The sequence below is a fragment of the Pseudorasbora parva genome, chromosome 14 (genome assembly GCF_024679245.1).
Source record: "Pseudorasbora parva isolate DD20220531a chromosome 14, ASM2467924v1, whole genome shotgun sequence".
Taxonomy (NCBI): Eukaryota; Metazoa; Chordata; class Actinopteri; order Cypriniformes; family Gobionidae; genus Pseudorasbora; species Pseudorasbora parva.
This window is the reverse complement of record NC_090185.1, coordinates 19,310,973-19,337,439: the sequence shown is the minus strand read 5'-3', so window position 1 is coordinate 19,337,439 and position 26,467 is coordinate 19,310,973. Positions and strand designations below refer to the sequence as shown.

The window sequence follows — 26,467 nt, the reverse complement described above, 5'->3', positions numbered from 1 at the left end:
TTTTGGTTCTAATCCCAGAGATAAGGAGATTTTAATGTAGTTCCATGAGTAAATTGGTAAATTGTACACATTTTTAGAGTCCAAAAAACAAATGGTGTCACTTTGCATACAGCTGATGCTTGCTTTCTTTTAAAGAGGAATATCTGAACAACAAATAATGTTAAAACTAGAAATTTATCTATTTTTTTTCTATCAACACAATTGCAAATAATGTACCTGTCTGAGTGTGAGTGTGAGTGAATGTCTGAGTGCCATAAATATAATTCTTCAACATTTAAATGTATGTAATTAAAAACAAGCAGGCCTATTAAAGCTATCCCAATATGATTTGAGATTCTGGTTTGTAACCAACTTTTCTTTGAAATCATCATTTTCAAGGCACCTACGGTATATGGTTCAATCCCATTCATACACAATATACATTCATGAAATGTAATATTTAAACTTTCTTCTTTATTCATGTATTTCTGTCTCCATAAAAAAAAAAAACCTATATCGAAATCATACTTTTTTTGACAAAACCCTGCTTCTTGACACAGAATGATCCGCCAGTAAGTGGTGAGATATTTTGCAAATAAGATGATAGTGCCAGTAGAATAGCATAACTTTATTATGTCTGATCTCTCTGTACCGACTCCTTGGGCTTTTATTCCATTTTACAAATGTGCAGTAAAATGATTTTAGCTTTTTCTGGCATGTCATTGTGGACTTTTGGAAAACGCTTGAAAAAGGAGAGTTTTCAAATGTACCTGGATTAATGTAGACGTACTCAAGACAGAATTGCGCCAGCTGATGATGACTTTTATTGTGCGTGTTTTGTTTCATGTGAACATTGTACTTTATTTGGCGGCTTAACTCGTTCTTGGCTGGGTACAATGGCATCTGAACTCCTAGTTGTTTGCGTCATTGGAGCTAGTAAGGTGACTGAGAGTGATGATAAATGTTTGTTTCTGTCTTCGACTTTTGCTGAAGGTTAATCGTTGTGACGGCTCCTGTAGAGTTACTCATGTGTTGCCTCTGGTAGAGATACTAAATGTCATTCTTAATGACAGCCAGCCAATGGCACGCCAGAAATGGCCAAGCCATCTCAGGTACAGTATGAGTGTAAATATAAAATATTGCTGTGAGCAGCGATTATCAGGGTTCAAGTGCTTTAAGGCACTTATTTTGAGACATTTCATGTGATTTGCCATAGTAATACAGCATTTTTACACCTAATAGTTATAGCCCCACATATGGGCCAATCTAAATAAAGTTGCTTCTTTAGTATCCTGTGCCGCATGTGCTCACCTAATGATGCAAAGTTTTGAGATTTCGTTTAGGAATGTTAGGCTTTTAGGTACTTGGTCACGTCTATTTTCCAAATTACCCTGCTATAGCTATCCAACATTTTTAATTTTTGGGGGGATATTGACCTAGAGAGTCCTGGGAATTGTGCTGCGGTGGTTTTATCAAGGTTAAGCCAAAAACCTAGGAATACTTTGCCAAAGTTGCAATGGTCTCCAATATGAAACGGACAATTTGCTAGACAGCGGCGGTCATAGAGGCAAAGTTGTTTAGAATGAGGAATTCTGCCATGTGGTATGCATATCGTGAGTGTGTGGGAAAAATGGCATGAGACACAATCTGATCGGCCTCTTGTTAACCTTGTCTGATAGCTGCTCAAACCTCACTGGCCGCCACTTTCCGCATTTTTTTAATGTCCTTAAAGAGTTAGTTCAACCAAAAAGGAAAATTCTGTCATTAATTACTTACCCTTATGTTGTTCGACACCCGCAACCGTTCGACACCAAGACCTTTGTTCATCTTCGAAACACAAATGAAGATATTTTTGATGAAATCCGATGGCTCAGAAAGGCCTTCATTGACACCAATGTCATTTCCTCTCTCAAGACCCATAAAAGGCACTAAAGATGTCATTACAAAGTCCATCTCGCTACAGTGGCTCTACAATCATTTTATAAAGCAATGAGAATATAGTGATGGGCCGATTTCAAAACAAACGGTTATGAATCACCGTATCGATTCATGTTTCGTATCGCGTGTCAAACCGGCAAACTGCAGAAATCAAGTGACACTGGCGATCCATCCAAATCCTGAATCGATACACTGATTCATAGCGGTTCAAATCTTTGTTTTGAAATCGGCCCATCACTATATAAGTTGCTATTTAGTTTTTTTAGGCACAAAAACTATTCTCGTTGCTTCATTAAATGATTGTAGAGCCACTGTAGTGAGATGGACTTTGTAATGACGTCTTTAGTGCCTTTTATGGGTCTTGAGAGAGGAAATGACACTGGTGTCAATGAAGGCCTGTCTGAGCCATCGGATTTCAACAAAAATATCTTCATTTGTGTTCTGAAGATGAACAAAGATCTTACAGGTGGCGAACAACATGAGGGTAAGTAATTAATGAGAGAATTTTCATTTTTGGGTGAACTAACCCTTTAAAGACAGTCTTCGCTCCTTGGACAACCTTGGCCCACTTTGAACGTTTTGGCAGCCCAACCATGAACTTTTTATTTTTTATAATTATTGACAATCAGACTACAATGAATCTTGCTCATACTGGTTTGATTCCAATCGGGCCAAAAACCTAGGACTAGCTTGCAAAATTAGGTTTTTCAAAAAATTCGAAATACCCGGAACATTTTGTGCAGCAACCCCGTTGGGCCAATCGCGGCGAGCCTTGGTGACGTTGTAGACGGTGGGAATACTACCAGCCCTCAAAGTTTCAAGTCTCCGCTACTTAAAGTTTGGTCTGAATGCTGGTGATTTAAACTAGAATGCTGATCCTTGTAAATTAAAAAATGTACAATAGTTTCAGCGTTTTGCACTTGAACCCCAAATAAGCATTTGCAATATAAATCAGGCTTAAAAATCGTTCTCAAACTTCAACGATGAGTGTTGATGACTTCTGTCCGTTTTAACAATATCAAGTGCGCTGTTTTCATGTGCAAACGGGTGTCGTCGAAAAGGGTGTCCCAATGGGACTTCTCTGGGTAGTGTGAAGGTGGTCGATGGTGGTAATTCATATTCTTGTTCTTAACAAGCAGCTTGAAAATCATGTATGCACTACTGATTTTGTCCAGATGTTCTGTGCACCATTGCGGCACATGTGAACTCAACTGTTATGAATATATAATAACCTGGCAGAGCATTTTGTTTTCAGTGGAAGTTAGGGCCATTTGTTTATGAAATATATCAGATCCAAACTTTACTAACCATGTCCGGCTGTTGTATCATTTGAAGTGCATGTTACAAGCATATCAGACAGGCAAATGATATAATGCTCGCTATTTATCATTTTACGAGCCTCACTAAGCTCTGTTCAGGAGTTGTTGTCATGTTATGCTACATTAACTCGCTATGACTTATTATTTTGCCTCACTTGACAATTGAAAGCAAGTTGGATATCATTTGCTCCGAACTGTTTTTCTATGAAATGGTCAGTGGTTTCAGTTTAAAATCTCATATCCACATAAAATGTTTATCGTTGGCCTGAGGAAATTATGTAGATGTCTTTTACGGTTTTGCCTTTTTCTTAAAATGCATTCTGGAGGCAAAAAAGACCTACTGTGCATTGTGATGTTTTGGTAACTAAAGTGAAAAGCACTGTCTTCAATTAACTTGATCCGCTTTAATCTACATTAATCTCTGCGGATGATTCGGTGGACACATGGTCCGTAACGTCCGGTTGATATCATCTTCACTGGGAGTCTGTCAGACATGCCTGAAGCATTGATTTTAATGGAGAAAGATCAATGTTCATTAGACAAGAAGCTCTGAGCATGTCGTTTTTATGTCCCGTCTGGATTCTGTGCTTAACTGGGAGTGGAAAAAAGCATTTGATAGTTCACTTGGAGTGCTTGGACACAGAGTTAGTAGACGTCTGTGGTAACACGTCTAGTTTAGCACTGTTTCTGGTGAACTTGTTTAGAGTAATAAGACGCTACAAAAACATTAAAGTGCATATTTCTACAACTGAGCGAGCCAATGTGTTTAGCAAGCGTTAATCTTGTCCTTCCACATTGGAGTTTCCATGTAGCTGCTTTGTAATACAGAAAACATGCTTTATTTGACATCTTCACTTGTTTTCTCGCAGGTAATAACCAATGTTCGTTGAATCACGGCGGCTGCAGCCCCTCGGCTCTGTGCCTCGCCACACCTGCGGGACGTGTGTGCGCCTGCGCAGATGGCCAACATCTGGAGAAAGATAACATCACCTGCTCATGTAAGCTTCCATTAGTCTTTTGGAAAAAGTCATCATTAACCAGGCATAATGTGATATGTGAACAATAATCTGGACAATTTATGACCCTGGACCAAAAAACCAGTCATGAGTCGCATGGGTATATTGGTGGCAATAGCCAACAATACACTGTATGAGTGAAAATGATTTTTTTTTTTTTTCTTTAATGCCCAAAATCATTAGGATATTAAGTAAAGATCATGTTCCACGAAGATATTTCCTACAATAAATATAGCAAAAATGTATTATTAGTAGTAATATGCATTGCTATTCACTTCATTTGGACAACTTTAAAGGCAATTTTCTCAATATGTTGATTGTATTATCTCGGCCAAAAATTGTCCTATCCAACAAACTATACATCTATGTAAAGCTTATTTGTTCCGCATTTCAGATGTATAAATATCAATTTAAAACACGAATTACTCTTATGACTGGTTTTGTGGTCCAGGGTCACATATGCGGGACAGAAATATTACTGGCCACTGAAAATTTGTCTGGTTAGAGCTGATGTAATTGGTTGCTATATACTTGTAATTATGCATAATTTACTGTTATTACTATGGTAAGTACATGTATAATTACTATGGTAAGTACAAGTAACTTACCCTAAACCAAACCATAATCATACCCTAACCCTATAATATTTACATGTTGTTAATTAATATTACTACACCTTAAAATAAAGTGTAACTTTTTATTTTTACAGTGTACTTCATATTAACAACAGGTACTTACTATAGTTTTATGGTTAGGAAAGGGGTTTTTGGGTTGCACTTTATTTCAAGGTGTCTGTAATTATACATTTGAGTAATATGTACTCACTATAGGGTTAGGATTAGGGTTTGGGGTAAGTGGCATGTAATTATGCATAATTTATAGTTATTATTGCAGTAAATCTGGTAACATATGTAACAATGGCACTGTAAAATAAAGTGTTACCGATTTTTGTTTAGTTTAGTTTGTTGTTACTAATATATGTAACAAGGCCACTGTAAAATAAAGTCTTACCCTAAACAAAATTACATCACAAATTTTCACTAATTATTTTCATAAGTTCATTAATAAAACTTATGATAAAAAAAAAAAAAAAAAATGTCTTGCCAACACTAAAAATCAAGATTTTTTTTTTTAATAAAACAAAGATATAAAATGTAGACATTTAGCTTTTGCATTATTTAATAACTAGTGTTTTGTTATTTATCTATTTTATCACTCATTGTTATGCTGATGATATCATAATTGTTTTTGTATTCAGTTATCGATAATTAGAATATTAAATAGAAGCATTTTTCTAGTGGTCTAAGACTTTTGACTTATATTAAAATATATATATATATATATTAAAATAAGATTTATAAACGCCAGCAGTTTATATGAATTATAAAACATATACTTATAACTAGTATACTTAAATTACATTCAAAGTGCAATTTTGTTAACATCATCCATTTTACAACCTCAATTAAAATATTGACATTTGAAGATGTGTTCTCAAACCTGGTGCGTGTGTGTGCCCGAGAGAGCAAGACTGAGAGAGGAGGCATAGAGTGTGTGTTCTTTCTCTAACATCTTGTTCCTGCCCTTTACAGCCCCATCAGAGGTCACTAAGACAAAACACTGCGGCCCAGCGGAGTTTCAGTGCCAGAACCAGCGTTGCATTCAGCTTTCGTGGAAGTGCGATGGTGATGATGACTGCTCAGATGGCAGCGATGAAGATCCGCACCTCTGCTGTAGGTCTTCTCTTTGTGTGATCGAACCACATATGAACAGAATCAAAGGCTGTGTCTGCAATGGGAATCTAGAGTACTGTCTGCTGTTGTATGTTATAAAATAGTGAAATAACAAAAATGACACAGTATGCAATACTAAACATTTCTAGTATGCAAATGATTGTCATATTGCGGCACATTGCAACTATCAAATTTGATACATCATGCTTGAATGTGGAGGAGGAAAATACTCTCGAAAGAAAAAAACACCTTTGTTTATTATTTAAAGAGCTCAAACTGAGCGAAAAAAAAATAGCAATTCGTGAAATTTGATGCAGTTGCTGATATTAGTATGACCAAAAAGTAAGATTATGATAGCTTGTAATGTAAATCAATCTTTAACAAGCTGACTACTTACATTAAATGCATGAAAATATTAAATGAAGTTGTCACGCTATATCTCACAATATTATCTCATAATGAGATGATATTTAAATGCTTAGCTTTTTAATCAAAGCTCTGTAGTTTTAATTGTGTGGGGCAAAGCATGTAATGCAGTTATGATTTAAGCATAATACATCATAAACAGAGTTGGGGGTAACACATTTCAAGTAATGTGCATTATGTAATCAGATTACTTTTTTGATTACTTTCCATTAAAAGTAACTTAAAGGGATAGTTCACCCAAAAATGAAAATTACCCCATGATTTACTCACCCTCAAGTCATTCTAGGTGTGAATGACAGTCTTCTTTTAGACGAATACAATCAGAGTTCTATTAAAAAAGAATGTCCTGGCTTTATAATGGTAGTGAAAGGCAGTTTCTGTCTGTGAATCTCTAACTTCTGCTAACTTTCGTACGTGCGTTGACGAGAGACTGGCATTTCATCATACGTCGTAGGGCGCTCCGGTGAAAATATGCTAGTTCGCGCGAGAACCAAGTTTTGTTTTGCTCTATCCTTTACGCTTTCGCGTTTGTCACCATAAATTAAGCTACGTCTGCCTCCTACATCGTACTTTGGAACGGCTGCGCCCTACGTCGTACGCTGAAAAGCGTGTACGATAGTTGGTGGAAGAGAGAGATTACAGTTTGTAAAGTTTTAAATATGGATATTTTTCTTACACAAACTGCATCGCTTCGCCTTCAAAAGGCCTTTATTAACCCCCCGGAGCCATGTGGAGCACTTTTATAATGGATAGATGCACTTTTATAATGGATAGATGCACTTTTATAATGGATAGATGCACTTTTATGGACTTAAAACAGCCATTCACAGCCATTATAAAGCTTTGAAGAGCCAGGACAATATTTTAATATAACTCTGATATTTAATATACTCCGTATTCATCTGAAAGAAGAATGTCATATTCACCTAGGATGGCTTGAGGGTAAGTAAATCATGGGCTAATTTTCAATTTTTGGGTGAACTGTCCCTTTAATTAGTTACTTTTTAAGAAATAACACAATGTTGTAACTCATTACTTTTAAAAGTAACTTTCCCCAGCACTCATCATATTTGATACTCACTTTTCAAGTAAAAATTGCTTCAATCCAGTACGTGTTCACCTTGAAATATTACTAACAATATAAAAGTTATCCTTGCATTGACTTTATAAAATTCAGTAAAGACTTCACAACAAAAAGACATGTGTTCCTCAACCAGAAGCTGAAATATCTTGTTAAAAGTCATCGTTGATATACTGGTAACTTCAGAAAGAAAGCTCCAGTTGAGCACATTGCAGTATGGGATACATTATGCCACATGGTGTGCTCACATACTACACAATTTGACAAATGTAGCCTAGTATGTTGGTATGGAATACAGAACATTCCCCAAACCTTTTGGACACCCAGATGCTTTCAAATGAATTCATGTTACCAATTGACAGGCCGTTTGTTTCTCCTCAGCTAATCGCAGCTGCCCGGCGGACCAATTTAAATGCTTGAACAACCGTTGTATCCCGAAGAGATGGCTGTGTGACGGCACCGACGACTGCGGCAGCAACGAGGATGAGTCCAACCGCACCTGCTCAGGTGAGCTTCACTCTGGAGCCCTGTCCTACATGGAGGGGCCCCGTATACGCGGCCAGCCATCCGAAACAACCTCGCCGACCGGCCCCACAGCTGGGAGACACATTGCTCGCTGTAGGCTACGCGCGTGAAAATCTAGCGCCATTGGAGAATATCTTGCTTTGAGAGAAGAGAAGAAGTCTTACATGACACCCCTGTATAATTTCCCGCCGGTACAGGCCCACGTGACGCACGCTCCCTCCGGTCTGCGAGCGGAATGAAACTAGGTTCGCCCTCGTAATTCATCATGCACTTGGTGGGATTTACACATGACACACATCTGTTTCGGCCCAGTGAGTTGGAGTCCTCCGTGAGAGCGTCCGCTTCTTGCGTTGGGCTGGCGGTTGCGAATGACCGATTGGGTCAAGTTTACACCTCCTGGAAGGGTCCAGCATCTAATTTACTTTTAGATTGAACCATATCCTGCAGTCTAAATCTCTAGAAGACATCCTCGGCAAAAGCCTCCCTGTGCGTGGGGGTGGTGGGGGTTTGGGGGTCCTGACATCAGGATAAATCCGTAATCCGAAACATCAATATCCCAGTAAAGATGCTGTGTTTAAGCCACATTGTGTTGTCTGAGCTGTATTGTAACCCTTGATAAGGGCTGGAGACAAATTTCACACATTACGCCAAAAGGCATCGGTCAATTTAATTTAGGTAGCCTAGAGACAAAGTTCCCCTTTGTGGGTAATACAATTTTCTAATCTAATCTTTAAAGGGAGAATTTGGAGAAAATCAATGACAACTGTTCGGGGGAGTAGTAAAGGTGCAAAGAGAATTCGTGCCAGCTTGTAATTTACTGTCGTCTTATCTATAAAGGGAAATTCAAGATTTTTGGCACGAGTTAATTGCTGGCGGTTTTCAGACCGAAGTAAAATTCTACGATTGTAAATAATAGAATATTTTATTTCAGGATTTAAATGTAATTAAATTATATTTAATTGTATTGAATCATTTAATTTTGTGTTTATACACACTCAATTTTAATAATTAAATCTGATATAAATGCGATATGCTTATGTTATGCTTAATATTTCATGGTAATCCAATTAAGATACATATAATATAAATGTGTATTGTTGTTTATTTTATTGTTTGAAAAAAAAGGCCTATATATAAACATACAAAAAAAACTGTCATAAAAATGTTAGTCTATATACATATAATCCGCAGATACAACATGAAAATTATTTAAATTTAGACCAAAAACTATTTGATAATCAAATCTATAAATAATAGTGAATAATACTAAACACTAAACTAAGTAATACTACATATAAATATAAATATATTATGCTTATTTTACGCTTAGATTTAAATTATATAGTAATAATAATTATAATAATTGTTATCTTTATCATAAAAAAAAAAAAAAAAAAAAAAATTATATATATATATATATATATATATTACATAAAAATAATTTAATCTAGACAAAAAAAGAATTTAATAATCAAATCTTTAAATAAATAGTAAATAATAAATAATAGTAATTTTTTTTTGCTAAAACATACTAAACATAAATATATTATTATTATTATTATTATTATTATTATTGTTGTTGTTTATGCCTACTATTTTATGATTAATAATAATAATAATAATTATTATTATTGTTATTATTTATTTTATTTATTATTATTATTATTATTATTATTATTATTATTATTATTATTATTATTATTATTATTACACATAATATTTCCTGGTAATAAGATGAAGAATAGAACATTTTGGTATTGTTTATTCATTTGTGGCTTTGTGGTGCACAAAAAAAAAATCCACTTTGCATTCAAAACAAGATGCAAGAAATCCTTTATTTTAAGAACTGCTAATTAACATTCAACCAATTAGTTCCCAAACGTGATGTCATGAGACACTTAACAATAGTTTTCAAAATTGGTACATTGTAAATGCTGCCCTTTTCTTGATTATTTTCATGATTTGAACTCTATTCCGTCTTCAAAGCCTCCTTCAGTACAAGGTTGCTTTTAAACCTGGAATTTTAAGATGGCATCTTGAGGGATCTAATTAATCGTCTACGAAGGGAAGGAAAAAAGCGTAACTCCTGCTGTAATTAAATTGCCTGGAACAGCAAGGCTTATAGGCTGAAAGCAAGAAATAATAAATAAAATAGAAAGGTTTCGCACATTTCGAAGCCACTGAAGACACTCACCTCAGTTAGATCATTAGGATCAAGACTTTTTGGCAGGCTGAAGACTCCCCAGATGACGCTCCGATGCAAACGTTCTCATTTGCAGGGTTCAAAACACACCTAAAGAAAAAAAGCGAAATTTACCGATGAAATTGGTCAAAATGAACCACAAAAACCTTCAAGCATAGCTAAACCGTGATTAACTAGTTTTTCTTGCCAACTGACACATCATTCATTCATATCACCATGTGCTTGTTTCATATTTTAGTATGTTACTATTTCTAAAGCAATATGCATAAAAATAGGTAAACAACCAAACTTCTGGTCTGTTACTCTCTCAGAATTAAAATCTGCACCTGTTCGGCTGTACGTTCCAGTTTGCTTCCCTCGTTCAAAGCTTTATAAACCAGCGCAACCTGACCTTCAAAGGTTATTGAAACACCTGCAGTCCTTTTACAGACACACTGGAAGATGCTGGAAATGTAGGGGACTCTTCTATTCCTCGTTTTCAATCACTGATTAAAAGAAAACATGAGCATTTGAGTTTCTTTTCCCATTACATTAATTCTTCAAACGCAAAAGTAGATATTTTGGAGAATGTTCAAGCTGCACTTTTACAGACTGTGAAAGTAGGAGACTTGACTTTTGCTTTGTCCTACACTATTTTAGAGTGTTTAACTCGCATGTGCAATTAAAATTAGATGTGTGTGAACTATAAAATGTATTTAGGAATACTGGTGCAAATAAAGTTGTTGGGGGTCCTTAAAAACAAAACAAAAAAATGATGTTTTATGAATTTTAACGTCATAATAAGTCTTAGATGTCTTAATGACCATGTCTTAAAGGTCCACTGAAATCTAAATTTAAGTTTTTTAGCTTTTAGTATGACTGTGTTAGCCTATGTTAGCTGGTATGTTCCAAAACTATGATAAAATTTACATTTAGGAGATATAAGCATTCAATATGTGCTCTCTCCCACTTCCGTTAAAACGAATCTCAGATTTTGGTGACATCATCGCAGACTTCACTTTCTCGTCAAATCTTCTGTCCAATCAAAATGCTGTCTAGAATCTAAAGCCCGCCCCCTACACTGCCCAAGCTTTAAAAAAATCGGTCAGGAGTTGTTAACACACATTTACTAATTTCTACATGGTGAAAGGCACATAGCGCACTATATGTGATAGGAAACGATTCAGTGTAAATACGCTTTCATTTGAGGCGAATAAAGTCGTTTTTCATGTTAGTTTCACACGGCGCAGCGCACACACCCCAACGGCTCTGGTCTAAATTTAGACTACAGACACGAGAGCGCAGCGCGGATCATATGCGCGAGTCCGCACAGACAACAAACATATCGACCCATTTGAATTCTGCACAGAATGCTGCATTTCAAAAGCGATATGGAGGAGATTATAATGATAAACAGTGTGAGAGGAAACTGGCTTTACCAAACAGCAAAGGTCCGCTCTTGCGCTCTAGTCAAACTGTATATTAATGAAACGTTATTGGCTGTTTCAAAAAAGGGGAGGAGCTGCTAACAGCTGAAGCCGTTTCAGGGGAAATTACGTCAACACATTGAATAATGCGGCGCGTTTCAAGGCACTTCAGTGGGACTTTAAAGATGTCATGAACTGCATTTTTTTATTGTTTTATAATGTTTCCAAGGGTGCACTTATAATGTTAGTATGATTTTTACATCAAAATAGTCATAATTTTAAAAAATAAGGCATTTTTCATAGCATGATTTTACCCCTCAGATTTGAAGAAAGAATCCACAGTAAAATGTATCGCAATACAATAATGCTCAACTGAGGCATTCACATTGTTAAAAATAACCACATTCCTAGCACTAGGATCCTTTAGAAGGTAATGTTAGCCCTGTGGCCCTTTGATCTTCTGAAACGTACAGGATAATCTTATAGTATGACGACCTCTTATATGTAAGAAAAAATAAGAAAATTTGATTTCTCAATTTATGACCCTTTTAAATTTGGAGATGGGAAAACAGGAATTGCAAATGTTACTATTTACTTATTTAAACTGCAAAAGGTTACGATTTGAGTGCTGCACATTCAAAGTCAAAACTGTGAATTTTTGTTAAACGGTTGCTAACGATTTACTGTTGAGTTATGAATATGTTTACTTTAGCATTCACTGAATGAGGAGCTGCAGTAGTAAATCATAGACTTAAAATAAATAAATCTGGGTGTAAGTATTCCAATAAATGTAATAATTTTCCTGGTAAATGCCTCCTTGTATCCCTCTGTTTAGGAAAGTCACATTGTTTGCACCCATAAAATCTTCAACTTAGGAGCGCCTGTGTTGATTGGAAAAAAAGCCCTAGATTTACTTCGACCATCAATGACCATAAGTGGTTCAGCTGATGCGTTAACCATCTGCCGATTTGCTTATAGTGTCCTTTCTTAACATTTTGACCAAGGTTTGTTCAGTAAATTTGTGCCTCAAGGGCCACATACTCAATCTGAGCATCCTTGATTTAAGTTTTCATGCTCTCCCCACTGTTAGCCTCAGATATCCATAAGGGAAAACAGTCTGTGTCCTTCAAAGGAGTCCACGGATCAATTCTGTTTAAGTTCTTTTGTGATGCCTTTTTTTAAAGCTGTGTTCAATAACTATCAAAATGCGCCTAGTGCGGCTACACACTTGTCAGTCCTTGACATTCACCATGTTTTTTGCATTTACTATGTGGAGTTTTTTTTCCACAGTTTAACACTCTAAGAGAAAACTTCTGAATCCCGCTGAGAGATTTTACCCATTGGGTTCCATATTTACCAAATCCGTGTCTTCATAACATGGTTTAATTCCAGTTCATAGACGCCAGCTGTTGATACAAAACACATTTTGAACACTGCACCCAAAGACACAAACTGTAATATTGGATGTCATGGACTTAGGGGTTTATCTCTGAAGGCGATTACTCAATATCACAGCTCAGACTGGATAAAGACCTGAAGAAGGTGAAAACAAATCCAGATGGTTTTCAAGCATGGAAGAAAACGATACTGTCATGGGCTGTGTTGTGTTGGGGAAAGTAACTTTGAAAAGTTATAAAGTAATGCATTACAATATTGCTTTACACCCTTAAAAGGGTGTAATTATAAAACTAATTGTGTTAAAAAAAGTAATGTGTTATGGTACATTTGTGTTACTTTTACTGGGGTTGGGCTTTTTTTGTAATAAAAAGTTCTATTTTTGGGCAAATGTAAAGGCCCTTTCACATCAAAATTGAAATAATAGGGCTGAAGCACATGCTGTATTCTCTGTACAGTAGAGAGCACAGCTCAATCAAACCTTACAGCTGTACTGCCATTTTGGATAACAAAAGAATAGAATGCAGGAGGAATAGAAAGTTCAACACTTACTTCACCAATAAAAACAAAACAAAAATCTAAAGTCATTTTTGCTTATTGTTTAACTGAATCATCCAAGGTCAGAAACAAGTACATTGGTCAATAAGTAAGGGATAATGTACACCCAGCCGGTTGTTATCGTAGAATAAACCCCGACAGAGTGATCAGGACCCCCGCGCGAAGCGGATTACACGGCTACTAGTCTCAAATAAATAATTATTAGACACAAAATATTGTCTTGAGATTAAATATTTTATTAGCTCTTACGCAAAGCTTCCGCGAAGAAAAACAGTTCCAACCTGCTTTAAGCCTTTATCTATTGCTGAAGATTTGCCATATGCACGTGCTAAATGTTGAAAATGAATGCTGAAAGGGTTAGTTCACCCAAAAATGAAACCAAGCCTATGATTTACTCACCCTCAAGTTATCATAGATGTATATGGCATTCTGCTTTCAGACAAATACAATCAGAGTTATATTTAAAAAGTCCAGGCTAACGTTAATCCAAGCAGTAGTTGTAGTTGAGTTTGAAGTCCATAAAAAATGCAGCTGTCCGTCAAATAACATGCTCCACACGGCTCCGATGGGTTAATAGAGCCTTCTAAATCGAATCGATGCGTTTGTGTAAGAAAAATATCTATATTATAAACGTTATAAAGGAAACCTGGCTTGAAGTCTTCCATTGTAACCCACGGTTGTTTAAGACACAAGATGGCGCCAGCGTTAAGCATAGAAATAGTACCGGTCAAGATAACGTCTCGGGTTACTATTGTAACCCTTGTTCCCTGAGAGGGAACGAGACACTGCGTCGTCGAGTGACGACACTCTGGGGGGGAACGCCCCCAGCGTGACGGCGTTCCCCCCCAGAGTGTCGTCACTCGACGACGCAGTGTTGAGTACCCTCGATATAGGGAACTCGTATTACCCGGATGGGCGGGTGTTATCTGGAAATAACATACAGCTGGAATGCGCGATTGACCAATCAGAATCAAGTATTTCACAGAGCCGTGTAATAAAGTGAGATTAAATGCATGAAAATAATTGTTTTATTTTATTAAAAAAAATTATTGGAGGTTGGCGTAGTATTCTAATTTTGTTCATTTTTAGTAATACTGAATCTGTTTGTGTGCAAGAGATTGAGGTTAGTAAATGTCATGCTCAAATCCTGTTTACTCAACGACTCTCGATATAAACAAAGTAACTTGCGTAACTTATTTGAAAATGTAACATTACATTAAAGTTATTTTTGGAAAAAAGTTATGCGTTCTTTTACTAGTTCTTTTGAAAAAAGTAATCTGATTACGCAACTCAAGTTCATTAGTTGAGTTAACATTTTTGAGACTTGACAACCATTATCCAAATAGTATTAAAATATTTTGTAAGCATATTGGGTAATTCTGTACATTTTATTTGTGATGGCGCAGTAAAATTGTGCTATTTTCATGATTTATCCCATTTGTTTTTTGTGGTTCAGATGCAATAATATTTTGAATTTCTATTTATTAAACCAAGTTCCTTCATTGTATCAACTCAAAAAAAAATTATTTCAATAAACTCAAAATAGTTAAGGCAACTAGGTTACTTATATTTTTTTTTACGTTAAATCAACAACACATTATATATATATATATATATATATATATATATATATATATATATAATTTTTTTTTTTTTTTTTTTTTTTTTACAGTACAACACTGGTCTGGATGTCCAACAGTCGGAGATTGCATTGAAAATATCGGATTTGTTTTATTTTAAATATCAAATATATATTTTAAAGGTCCAATGACATGAAAATTTCACTTTGAGTTTTTTTTTTTTTACATTAATATGTTGTAAAAAATTTGCGTGACACATATATGTTATTTCAATTGTGATTAAAGTACAGAGAGCGATCAAAGAACACTCTCTTTATAATGCTCGAAGCTGTCAATCACATGTCGTGAGTATATCTGCACACTTGCCCAAACTGCTGTTTTAATAAATGACACTGTTATGCTGCACAACGAAGCTCTTACTGTATCGAAATTGTGTTTGCTGTGGTTAAAGCATTTTGCGAGAGAAATAGCATTGCAATGACGAGATCGCTGCATTCACGCGGTCAACAGACTGTCTGTCTACTCAATGCTCATCACTGCAGCCTTCCGTGTGATGGGAAAAGATCTAAAAATAATAACTTTCACGATTCGTTAATCTCGACAGCTGTAATAGTAAATAAAACCAGTAAAAGTAAACATGTAATACGCATTTTAAATGCAAAGAGTCAGCCAATCACAACAGTGGGCGTTTACACTGGTCTTACAGCAGACACGCCCCTTCAAAAGGGCTAAAATCAGGATAGAAAAATGCCTTTTATTTCTAAATTATGACATTTTATGATGTAAAAATCATACTAACAATATAAGTACACCTCAGGAAACATTATAAAATATCCACTTCATGGGACCTTTAAAATCATTGTTTTATCTTATTATTACTTACATTTTTATTTATTTACGTGAACTATATATTACTTTTATTTAAGTTTATTTAAGTGAATTGCTCAAGGCTACAATACAATATAACACTCCGATGACCTTATTTGGGTTTTGTGCAAGATACAGAAGTAGGATTAAACGAATAACCATTCAGGTGTGATTTAATACCCATGTTTTATGCTCCCCACAGCCCAAACCTGCCAGCCAGGCCAGTTTCCCTGCGAGAATGGACGCTGCATCCCGGAGAACTGGCGCTGTGATCGTGATGATGACTGCGGGGATCAGTCAGATGAGTCTTCGTCATGTGGTGAGTCTTCCTCACGCGGATCGCTTTGAAGATCTTCCCTCTGTTTTTTCATATTTTATCTTTGCTATCATAATTTTCCTGGGCTTTTTCATCGTCAAGCCTCCTTATCCTTCGATTAAAAGCTTTTTATCAAACCAGACTACAGTATTATGTATTATTATTATATGCTTTGAGCATGCCATTAATGGGTACTTGCATTGAAACATGATTCAAAAATCATATGAAGACTGCACAGTTGCATTTAGTTTCTTAAAGGTTTTATCGAAATGAGATTCTGCCTTTTATGTACAGAGCTGAATTGAACATAGCATAGGTTTTTCACACAGATTTGTTCATAAATGCTGCCCATTGTAGTTTTTCAAAACAGAAGAGGGGTTGCTTAAGGTCAGGTGCTGTTTTGAGTTGAGTTTTATCTGATGGCCTGAGGCTTTTAACAACAATAGACGTGCTATCGAGAGCCCAGACAAAACGATGTCATAGATCTGAAGGGTTTGTTGTAGCATCTTCATACAGACAGAGAAATAGGCCTGTTCTGTTTTCACATTTCCTCTGTTGTTGCCTCTTTGATATCTTTTGATGTGTTTCATGTGTGGAGGTCACTCGGTACGTTTCCACCGAAATGCTTTGATTTGTGCTGTTGTTTTAAATGCAAAGGTCATTTGATGTTGTCATGATCACGTCTGAACTGTGACCCTATTGGACGATTTTCTGCATTTTTGAATGAAAGTGGTCCAACGAGTGAGCACTAAACTGTCTTTGACTGGAAACTATTAGCAGTGTTGCCAAGCAGGTTTTCCCCGCCAGAAGTGCTAGTTTTAATTTTAAAAGTGAAAATAGCAACTTTTTCTTAGCGTTATGCTATTTGCATTAAATAAAAAGAGCGATAACATCTTTTTACACTATGTAAAAATAACAGTATTTTCTTTGCAATAAGTGTAAATAGTAGCTAGTTAGATGCTATTTATATTTATAAATAGTTGCAGATACTATTTGCACCTATGTGTTGTACATTAAACGATATGCAATAAAAAACATGGAGTTTAAATTGATTATATTTATTAAAATTATTAAATGGATGTCACCTTAAAGCACTCCCCACACCTAGCCCAGCAAGCATTTTTGCGTTTAAGACGTCTAATAGCCGTCTAAACACAGCCCTGACGTCTAGGCTAAAACAAGGCAAAATTGGGGTTGTCAGTGAAAATGTATTAGACGTCTAACCATAGCCCAATATAGACTAGTCCAGAATAGACTAGTCATCAATGTCCTTGTAATCACTGTTGACTTTGCTTACATGATGGAATATCATTCATTTCGCAAGTTATTTTGGCAAAAACGACATGTAACCAAATTCAAGGTTATTTTGGCTAAAAGTGGGTTACTTATAGCCGGACTATATTGAGTCTATAGTTAACTGAAAGATTGAAGGGAAGGCTTTTTTTAATATTTTCTTTATTTTTATTGAAAATTAATTCCTTTTCGATCTGATATGTAAGGTGGCCCAATAGTGCACAAAACAACAAAATTTAAAAAGCAAACATAAGTTCACAACACAAAGAAATCAAGCCACAACACAACGAAAAACCACAACACAATGAAATCAAGCCACAACACAAAGAAATCAAGCCACAACACAACGAAAAACCACAACACAATAAAAAACCACAACACAATGAAATCAAGCCACAACACAACGAAAAACCACAACAAAAAGAAATCAAGCCACAACACAACGAAAAACCACAACACAAAGAAATCAAGCCACAACAAAAAGAAATCAAGCCACAACACAACGAAAAACCACAACACAAAGAAATCAAGCCACAACAAAAAGAAATCAAGCCACAACACAAAGAAATCAAGCCACAACAAAAAGAAATCAAGCCACAACACAACGAAAAACCACAACAAAAAGAAATCAAGCCACAACACAACGAAAAAACCACAACAAAAAGAAATCAAGCCACAACACAAAGAAAAAAACCACAACAAAAAGAAATCAAGCCACAAGACAACGAAAAACCACAACAAAAAGAAATCAAGCCACAACACAAAGAAATCAAGCCACAACACAGCGAAAAACCACAACACAATAAAAAACCACAACACAACAAAAAACCACAACACAATAAAAAACCACAACACAATGAAAAACCACAACACAATGAAAAACCACAACACAATGAAAAACCACAACACAATAAAAAACCACAACACAATGAAATCAAGCCACAACACAATAAAAAAACCACAACACAACGAAATCAAGCCACAACACAATAAAAACAACAACACAACGAAATCAAGCCACAACACAACAAAATCAAGCCACAACACAATAGAAACAACAACACAACAAAATCAAGCCACAAAACAACGAAAAACCACAGCACAATGAAATCAAGCCACAACACAAAGAAATCAAGCCACAACACAACGAAAAACCACAACACAACAAAGTCAAGCCACAACACAACAAAATCCACAACACAACAAAAAAACACAGCACAATGAAATCAAGCCACAACACAACGAAAAACCACAACACAACGGAATCAAGCCAAAACGAAAACCCACAACACAACGAAAAACCACAGCACAATGAAATCAAACCACAACACAACGAAAAACAACAACACAATGAAATTAAGCCAAAACACAACGAAATCAAGCCACAACACAACGAAATCAAGCCACGACAAAACAAAATCAAGCCACGACACAACAAAAAAACCATAACACAATGAAATCAAGCCACAACACAACGAAATCAAGCCACAACACAACGAAATCAAGCCACAACACAACGAAATCAGGCCACAACACAACGAAAAACAACAACACAATGAAATTAAGCAAAAAAACAACGAAATCAAGCCACAACAGAACGAAATCAAGCCACAACAGAACGAAATCAAGCCACGACACAACAAAAAAACCATAACACAATGAAATCAAGCCACAACACAACGAAATCAAGCCACAACACAACGAAATCAAGCCACAACACAACGAAATCAGGCCACAACACAACGAAATCAAGCCACAACACAACGAAATCAGGCCACAACACAACAAAATCAGGCCACAACACAACGAAAAACCACAACACAATGAAATCAAGCCACAACACAACGAAAAACCACAACACAAAAAACCACAACACAACGAAAAACCACAACACAATGAAATCAAGCCACCCACAACACAACAAAATCAGGCCACAACACAACGAAAAACCACAACAAAAAGAAATCAAGCCACAACACAACAAAATCAGGCCACAACACAACGAAATCAGGCCACAACACAATGAAATCAAGCCACAACACAACGAAATCAAGCCACAACACAACTAAATCAAGCCACAACACAACGAAATCAAGCCACAACACAACGAAATCAGGCCACAACACTACGAAATCAGGCCACAACACAACGAAATAAAGCCACAACACAACGAAAAACCACAACACAACAAAATCAAGCCACAACACAAAGAAATCAAGCCACAACACAACGAAAAACCACAACACAACGAAATCAAGCCACAACACAAAGAAATCAAGCCACAACACAACGAAAAACCACAACACAACGAAATCATCCACAACACAAATAAATCAAGCCACAACACAACGAAAAACCACAACACAATAAAAAACCACAACACAATGAAATCAAGCCACAACACAACGAAAAACCACAACACAACGAAAAACCACAACACAACGAAATCAAGCCACAACACAACGAAAAACCACAACACAATGAAATCAAGCCACCCACAACACAACAAAATCAGGCCACAACACAACGAAAAACCACAACAAAAAGAAATCAAGCCACAACACAACGAAATCAAGCCACAACACAACGAAATCAAGCCACAACACAACGAAATCAAGCCACAACACAACGAAATCAAGCCACAACACAACGAAATCAAGCCACAATACAACGATTTCTATCTATTTTCTCTATCAAGACAATGTAACTGTAAAATGTACCTCAGTGTGAAAATATCCAAAGGGAATCCAAAGGTGTGTCTGCATCACTTCACTAAATTTAAAGCTAAGAAAACTTTTAAACTTTCATATGGCTTTGTCAAGCCAACATCAAAGTTTGTCCCAATTAACTTAGTTCCTTTTTTTTAATTTTTTTTTTTACTTATTTTTAAGTTTTAGTTGTTATAAATTATAATTATTTTTTTCAAAATGTTATTTGTTTCCTTATGAAAAGATAATCAAAAATGATTGAAAGGGAATAAATGAATATATGAATATTACTATTTTTTATTTGTTTTATTTAAAGTATATATCACGTCAGGTGCAGTTGAGGTTAAATCAACTAAGTGGACTTTCCAGGGCCAAAATTATCATTCGGCGGTCAATGAATGCAAGTGAAAACGAGCCTTGGCAAATAAATAAATCAAGATCATTTGTTTTATTTATTAAGCGATTCAACATACTACTGTAACTTTTTGCTAACAGGAATTTTATGTAGAAAATGTGTCTTTTAGAAGTTTATCTAAAATACCTAAATATTTCTTACATTTTCTTTACACTTCTATCTATCTATCTATCTATCTATCTATCTATCTATCTATCTATCTATCTATCTATCTATCTATCTATCTATCTATCTGTCTGTCTGTCTGTCTGTCTGTCTGTCTGTCTGTCTGTCTGTCTGTCTGTCTGTCTGTCTGTCTGTCTGTCTGTCTGTCTGTCTATCTATCTGTCTATCTATCTATCTATCTATCTATCTATCTATCTATCTATCTATCTATCTATCTATCTATCTATCTATCTATCTGTCTGTCTGTCTGTCTGTCTGTCTGTCTGTCTGTCTGTCTGTCTGTCTGTCTGTCTGTCTGTCTGTCAAAACTACTAAACTAAAACTTAAACTATTTCAAACTGTCTGTCTAGGCTTTTTCTAGCCAACTTCAAGTTTGTCTTCAAACTTTTTATCTTGTTAAATTTGCTGTGCTCAATACAGACACGTGTGCAGAATGTTTGGCATTGTAGGATCTTCAATCTCAACATAAATACAAAGATAAGTCAAATGCAGTTTCATCATATAAAACAATGCATCACTTTGCCTGATATTGTGCTCTTTATTACCATGCCTGGATTGTAAACCCGTTGTGACGGCTCGAGTCGTCTCCGACAGCACCGTTCGGCTCTTGTAAATGAGAGATGAGAAATACCAGCAGATCTCCACCTCTCTTCCTCAGAGGGATGAAGTGTGCGTTTGAAGCTTTCTCCTCTGTTAGTCTTCGCATCTTATTACCGTTTAAATTTCCTCGGGTACCGTTCCAGGGTCGCTTCAGTTCTCATGCACACGCGGGCCGCGTACAGAGTAATTAAAGTTTATGCTTGGCTTCCTTAAATCAAAATCAATCTGGCACTGGAAAGCCGACTGAGAAATGTCGAGTGTCGCCCCGTTCGCCGCAGCACGTGGCGTTCCATGGCTGCTCATATAGCAAGTCCATGTCAGTTTGCTGCATATTTCCTGTCAGTAACCCAGGAATGTCTTTTCTAATGCATGTTTAATTTCGAAAGGTGCGACGCCACAAAGACACCACCGTCGGTTTATTCTGAAACGTGCGCGCGGCAGGTTAGTGCGTCTGTCGCCTGAGAGATAAGACAGAAGGTGCAAAGTTCAGCAGAAACAAACTCTCTGTTTCTCTGCCATTCTTGGCGGTGTAAAGTTGTTAGTTGAAGGCTTTTATTGTACTATTGTGCCCCTCTGAATTCGGGAAGGGGAGTGTCTCTCGCAGTTCATGGTTTTGATTCTGTTGTTTTATTGTGTTCCCCTCAGATTTCCCGACGTGTGAGCCGCTGACCCAGTTCGGCTGTATGAATGGGAAGTGCATCAGTGTGAAATGGCACTGTGATTCCGGTGAGCTCCAGCTACTGAAGATCTGAGTGGACAGCAGAGAGGCCTCACGCTAACATTGGATTTCACTCACTTTATTTCCTCTCTCACTTCCAATGGGGAGGGACAGGGGAGGAGGGAAGCCCGGGCATGGGGCTGTCGGAGGAGGTGGCTGGCGGATTTCCTTCCTTCCTTGCCTGTCCTTCTTTCCTTTCCTTCCTTTCCTTTCCTTTCCTTGTCCTTTCCTTTCCTTTCTTTCCTTTCCTTTCCTTTCCTTTCCTTTCCTTTCCTTTCCTTTTCTTTCCTTTCCTTTCCTTTCCTTTCCTTTCCTTTCCTTTCCTTTCCTTTCCTTTCCTTTCCTTTCCTTTCCTTTCCTTTCCTTTCCTTTCCTTTCCTTTCCTTTCCTTTCCTTTCCTTTCCTTTCCTTTCCTTTCCTTTCCTTTCCTTTCCTTTCCTTTCCTTTCCTTTCCATCTTAATTCTTACCTTCCTTGCATCCATCCATCCATCCATCCATCCATCCATCCATCCATCCATCCATCCATCCATCCATCCATCCATCTTCTTCTTTTTCCTTCATTCCTTCCATTTGCCCATTTATCCATCTGTTCTTCTTTATTTTTCCTTCTTTCTTTTCTTGACTGATTCCTTTTTGTTGCATCCATCTATCCTTTCTTCCTTCACTTCCTCCTTTCTTGATTTCTTTATTCCATACATTTATCCTTTTATCATTCACTTATTCCTTCCTTCCTTCCTTCCTTCCTTCCTTCCTTCCTTCCTTCCTTCCTTCCTTCCTTCCTTCCTTCTTCCTTCCTTCCTTCCTTCCTTCCTTCCTTCCTTCCTTCCTTCCTTCCTTCCTTCCTTCCTTCCTTCCTTCCTTCCTCCCTCCCTTCCTCCCTCCCCCCCCCATACTTTTCCATTACTTTATTTTCTTCTCTTTTCATTAATCCATCGATCCATAAATCTTTCCTGTTGTCCTTCTTTACTTCCTTCATTATTTCCTTCATCTATAATTCCATCTATTCTTTATTAATTCCTGCCTTCCTTGCATGATTTTTCATCCTTTTTCATTCACATCTATCCATCCATTCATTGTTTTGTTCTTCCCTTATTCCTTCCATTGATCCATTTATCCTTCTGTTCTTCTTTCATTTTTCCTTCCTTTGATTCCTTTTGTTCTATCCATCTATCCTGTCTTCCTACCTTTCCTAAAATGTGTCTATTATTTTTTTTTTATTTAATCTACCTTTTGTTGATTTGCCATTAATTTGTTCCTTCTTTCACCCATCTTTCTTCCTTCCTTCCTTCCTTCCTTCCTTCCTTCCTTCCTTCCTTCCTTCCTTCCTTCCTTCCTTCCTTCCTTCCTTCCTTCCTTCCTTCCTTCCTTCCTTCCTTCCTTCCTTCCTTCCTTCCTTCCATCCATCCATCCATCCATCCATCCATCCATCCATCCATCCATCCATCCATCCATCCATCCATCCATCCATCCATCCATCCATCCATCCATCCATCCATCGATTTGTTCTTTCTTTATTCCTTTCACTCATAATTTTATCCTTCCATTTTTCTTTATTTTTTCCTTCCTTCCTTCCTTTCTTTATTGCATCCACCCATCTTTGTTGTTTGTTCAATTATTTCTTTTTTTTCTTCTTCCTCACCCATCTTCCTTATTTCCTTCCTTCTTTCCCAATCTTCCTTCATTCCCTATCTTCCCTCCTGCCCTCTCCTTTGTCTCTCTAGAGGACGACTGCGGGGATGGCAGTGATGAGGTGGGCTGTGTTCACGCCTGTTCGGTGGCTCAGTTTCAGTGCTCCAGTGGGAAGTGCATCCCCGAGCACTGGATGTGTGACGGGGACAATGACTGTGGTGACCTCAGCGACGAGAATGCCACCTGCTCCAGGACAGGTGCGGTCACACAAAACACACAGAAACACACAGTTTTGTAACTAATTTGTAACTAAAATGAGTTTCATCAACCATACTCTTTCCCTCCATCAGCGCTCTCAGCCATTAATGACTGCAGTGAGAAAGAGTTTCATTGCCGTGGCGATGGCACCTGCGTTCCGGAAATATGGCGCTGTGACGGAGACAAAGACTGCGAGGACGGTAGCGATGAAATCGCCTGTGAAGGGGCTAAGAGAATGTGCGATCCCAAGGCAAAGTTCACCTGCAAAGTCTCAGGTAGAAAGCAACATCCATTACATAATCATGTTATCACATTACATAATCCAGTTTCACCCTTTGGAAAATTCTAAGTCATCTCTGGTTGAAGAGGGTCGTAAATATGATCGGTTGATTGTGGCCAACGGTGCCATGACGAATCAGCACTCGTTCAAATGATATCACATTACCTTTATTCTGCAAATGGAACTGTGATGTAGAATGTCGCCTCCAAAAGGCCATTGATTATTGCTTTGCTTCACTCTAGACTGAATTAATAATGTTTAAGATGCATCATTTTATTCTGATTGAGGCAGACCAATAATTTTGTATTACTCTTGAGAGTTGGGTTCAGGTCGAATTGTATTTCTGTTTGTTGGTAAATGTGTTGGTGTGTGTGTGTGAATTGATCTGTGATGCTGAACTTTAAAAGTTAGAGGTTGGAAAGTGGAGCGTTTGCCACTTAAAATAAGCTGGAGGCTTTATGGGAGGAACTTTTGAGGGAAAAAAAAAAACGAAGACCTACTTTCATTTGTGACAATATAATCTAGGGCTGTCAACCAAGGTCTAATTACATTTATAACATAATTTAGTTAATCAAATTAATTGCAATTAGTCAAGCATGTATTAATATTTGCTTACACCCCCAAACACGCATTATTGTAGCCACTAAAACCTGCTGAAAAACATCTCAATACAGCCATAACTGTTTTTTCTGGTCTTAGCTCTTCTCTCAAGCCAATCTGGTTTTAGAGAGGTGTTGGCTGACCAGCTACCCAGTAAACTAAACACCAGCTTGACTTGGCTAGACTAGCTAGTGCAGGAAGTGTTTTTCTATGTCCATGTCATTAATAATAAGCTTATCACTGGCCTACAGAAAACGTTCTCCGTGAACGGCTCCTTATTCATTGTGTTACCTGCACTCTGTAGCAACTTGTTAGCATGTTTAAATTAGCAACTTAAAGCACATAACGGTTTCATATTTGAGGTGTCGCTGTTTCTAATTTATGCTGTGGAACAAAACATCGAAGTCACAAACCTCATTTTACTCGTAAAACTAAAGTCGGTGTTCTAAAAACCCATCAGAAATTCCTGAGGGAAGCTATTAGCGCAAATGCTAATTCGTCCTCAGGTTGTAGGGCGACAGACTGAACAGCCAGAAACTATAGAGCGACTGTCAAAATGTTTTAGTGGCTCGGACCTCTCATAAACACGGAGGGAACTTTAATGTTAGCCTTTTAATCGCTTCTTGCTTGTTTAGGAGATAAATTCAGGTGAAACAGAGACTTAGCCAAAACAAAGTTTCTGTAAAACCTTAAGGAAAGCGAGTTAAAATCTGATTAAGCGAAGTCTCGGTGAAGGTCTAATGAACACACTATTTGGTCTTGGAGGATACACAAAAGTAATTTATGTACTCATCGCCCTGTTTCACCTTCTTAAAGAACTTGTCGAGAAAGATAATGAGAGAATCGCTAATGACTTGTCTCACATGCTCAAAAAATAAATCGAAACACCTTAGGTTGCTCAGTACACCATTAAGAATAACTGATAAGGGTTGTTTATGAAAATTCATGTCTCACATTAAATTGGGAGAATTTAAATAGCCTAAATAAAAATAGTACCTACGAAGCTGCTATTCTACCATAAACAAGGCCCTGTGTACCATTTAATTAAAGGGTTAGTTCACCCAAAAATGAAAATTCTGTCATTAATTAGTTACCCTAATGTCATTTCACACCCGTAAGACCTTTGATCATCTTTGGAACACAAATTAAGATATTTTTGTTGAAATCCGATGGCTCAGAAAGGCCTTCATTGACACCAATGTCATTTTCTCTCTCAAGACCCATAAAAGGCACTAAAGACGTCGTTACAAAGTCCATCTCACTACAGTGGCTCTACAATCATTTTATGAAGCACGAGGATAGTTTTTGTGCGCAAAACTCTACCAAAATAACAACTTATATAGTAATGGGCCAATTTCAAAACAAAGCTTTGAACCGTTATGAATCAGTGTATCGATTCATGATTCAGATCGCCGAAGTCACGTGATTTCAGCAGTTTGGCAGTTTGACACGCGATCC

The 26,467-nt window shown here is 36.9% G+C and overlaps 1 protein-coding gene across 1 annotated transcript in view; it reads left to right on the top strand.

Annotated features, from left to right (window-relative positions):
• lrp1ba (low density lipoprotein receptor-related protein 1Ba) overlaps positions 1 to 26,467 on the top strand; it is a 334,663-nt gene that overhangs the window by 119,039 nt on the left and 189,157 nt on the right. Inside the window, exons 15-21 of the mRNA XM_067415030.1 lie at positions 4,106 to 4,234; positions 5,845 to 5,985; positions 7,874 to 7,999; positions 16,229 to 16,345; positions 22,169 to 22,249; positions 23,964 to 24,128; positions 24,222 to 24,404. Coding sequence (XP_067271131.1) covers positions 4,106 to 4,234; positions 5,845 to 5,985; positions 7,874 to 7,999; positions 16,229 to 16,345; positions 22,169 to 22,249; positions 23,964 to 24,128; positions 24,222 to 24,404 — 942 coding nt within the window. The remainder of the gene's footprint in view (positions 1 to 4,105; positions 4,235 to 5,844; positions 5,986 to 7,873; positions 8,000 to 16,228; positions 16,346 to 22,168; positions 22,250 to 23,963; positions 24,129 to 24,221; positions 24,405 to 26,467) is intronic.